This window comes from Ictidomys tridecemlineatus, chromosome 15, assembly GCF_052094955.1.
Source record: "Ictidomys tridecemlineatus isolate mIctTri1 chromosome 15, mIctTri1.hap1, whole genome shotgun sequence".
Classification (NCBI taxonomy): Eukaryota; Metazoa; Chordata; class Mammalia; order Rodentia; family Sciuridae; genus Ictidomys; species Ictidomys tridecemlineatus.
In genome coordinates, this window is record NC_135491.1 from 3,324,274 (window position 1) to 3,326,305 (window position 2,032).

General features: G+C 38.8%; 1 protein-coding gene across 1 annotated transcript; it reads left to right on the forward strand.

Annotated features, from left to right (window-relative positions):
- The first annotated feature begins 338 nt into the window (after positions 1-338).
- LOC101973799 (vomeronasal type-1 receptor 2) lies at positions 339-1,241 on the forward strand. Its single transcript, XM_040279838.2, has one exon. It carries the CDS (start codon positions 339-341, stop codon positions 1,239-1,241), a length of 903 nt encoding a protein of 300 aa, XP_040135772.1.
- Positions 1,242-2,032: the final 791 nt, after the last annotated feature.

Sequence of the window (2,032 nt, forward strand, 5' to 3'; positions counted from 1 at the left end):
ATGTGTGATCATGTCTGGAGCCAAATTATCTTTATGTGTAAAAGAAAAATAATATTAGGTATTGGGGTAGAAGTTTCTGATCATTAAATTATCATGTTAAATGCTATAATTGGTAAACCATTAATCACAGAGGACCATACAATGTAAATGCGACACAAACACAGAGACTTTGGAAAACTCTTAACAATGAAAATCTATGTTATAAGTAAATTCATCAGGATAATGATGGTAGGTAAAAAATTTGAATTTTATTTTCTGTGACATATTAACCCTACAACTTTTATTTTGGTACAGAGTCCTGTTTTCAATGTTTAAATGAAGTCCTGGATAATAGTAGGATGACCTCCAAGGTTTTGAGATTTGGAATAGTCTTCCTTTTGCAGATCTTCATTGGAACTCTGGGGAATTTCTCACTCTTGTCTTATCATGCCTTCCTTCACTTCAGCGGATTCCGATCAAGGCCCACAGACTTGATTCTCAGGCACCTGACTGTGGCCAACTCCTTGGTCCTTCTCTCACGGGGAATCCCAGAGATCATGGCAGCTTTTGGGTTGCGACGTTTCCTCGGTGATATTGGATGCAAGCTTGTCTTCTCTGTTCACAGAGTGGCCAGAGGTGTGTCTGTTACCACCACCTGCCTGTTGAGTGTCTTTCAGTACATCACCGTCAGCCCCAGGAACTCCAGGTGGGCAGAGCATAGAGAGAAAGCCCAGAAGTCTATTGGCTTGTTTAGTTTCCTCTGCTGGGTCCTACACATGCTGCTAAATATCAGAACTCCCATGCTCATGACTGACAGATGGAGCAACAGCAACGTCAGCACAGGTATAGATTTTCTATACTGTTCAGCTGTGCTCCACGACAGAGACACAAACTCAGTATTTGCAGCATTGACTTTCTCACATGATGTTTTGTGTTTGGAACTCATGATCTGGGCCAGTGGCTCCATGGTTCTCATTCTGAACAGGCACATGCAACGTGTCCACCATATTCATAGACGCCGAGTGTCATCAAGATCTAGTGCTGAGACCCGCGCTACACGAAGCATCCTTGTCCTGGCGAGTGCCTTCATTTTCTCCTACGCCCTGTCCTCCATTATTCATGTTTGCTTTTCTGAGTTTGGTACAACTGCGTGGTGGATGGTGAGCACCTCTGCCTTAGTCAATGGGTGCTTCCCCACAGCCAGCCCCTTCATCCTCATGGGTCGTGAACGCTGCGTATCCCACCTCACCTGGAGGAAATAAACAAACAGCTCAACCCACATGGGTACCTTATTTTTCTGTGTACCATGGTTGCACTCTCTGTCACGGAATCTTAATTGCAATTATGAAGCCAGCCTAGTTGCAGAGAGGTAGACAGCTAAAGCATTTGTTTCTCTAACCAAGAGTAATAAATAACGGTACCACATGAAATCAGTTTACTGTTTAGTTTTTAAAAATAATTTTGTATATATTTTGATTTTTTGTGCTCTCCTGCCTTCATTTTTTTTTGCTAAATGTGGTATATTTTATTGATATACTCCATGATTTAATAAGTTTTTTTGCCTTTATTCTGCTTATTCAATCCAATAAATCTCATATATGACACTATCTTTAAGTCATCTTTCTCATTTTAAAATTTTTCTTAATTCTTTTATTTATTTTCTTTTTTTGTGGTGCTGAGGATTGAACCCATGCCTCACATGTGCTAGGCAAGTGCCCTACACTGAGCTACAATCCCAGCCCCAGTTTTCTCTCATTTAATATTTTTTTGTTTCTCTCTACTTTTGTCTCTTCTAGGTATCCTTGGCTTCATCCAGCATGTCAGATCCAGATATTTTACATTTTTATTTCTGCATCATGTATATTTTAAATAATTCTTTAAATATTAATTACACTGTATGCAATTATTAAAATTCTTTTATTCATTTTTCAACTGTTAATTTTATACTTGCATTACTGTGGTATGATTAATGTACAACAATTTGCTGATTTTAAATCCATGTCGTAATATGTTTGAAATTACGTGTTCATTCATGAAGCCTTTATCAAAATAC

Bases quoted from the DNA above. Each gene is read 5' to 3' on its own strand.
- LOC101973799 (XM_040279838.2), top strand. From the start codon at position 339: ATGACCTCCAAGGTTTTGAGATTTGGAATAGTCTTCCTTTTGCAGATC.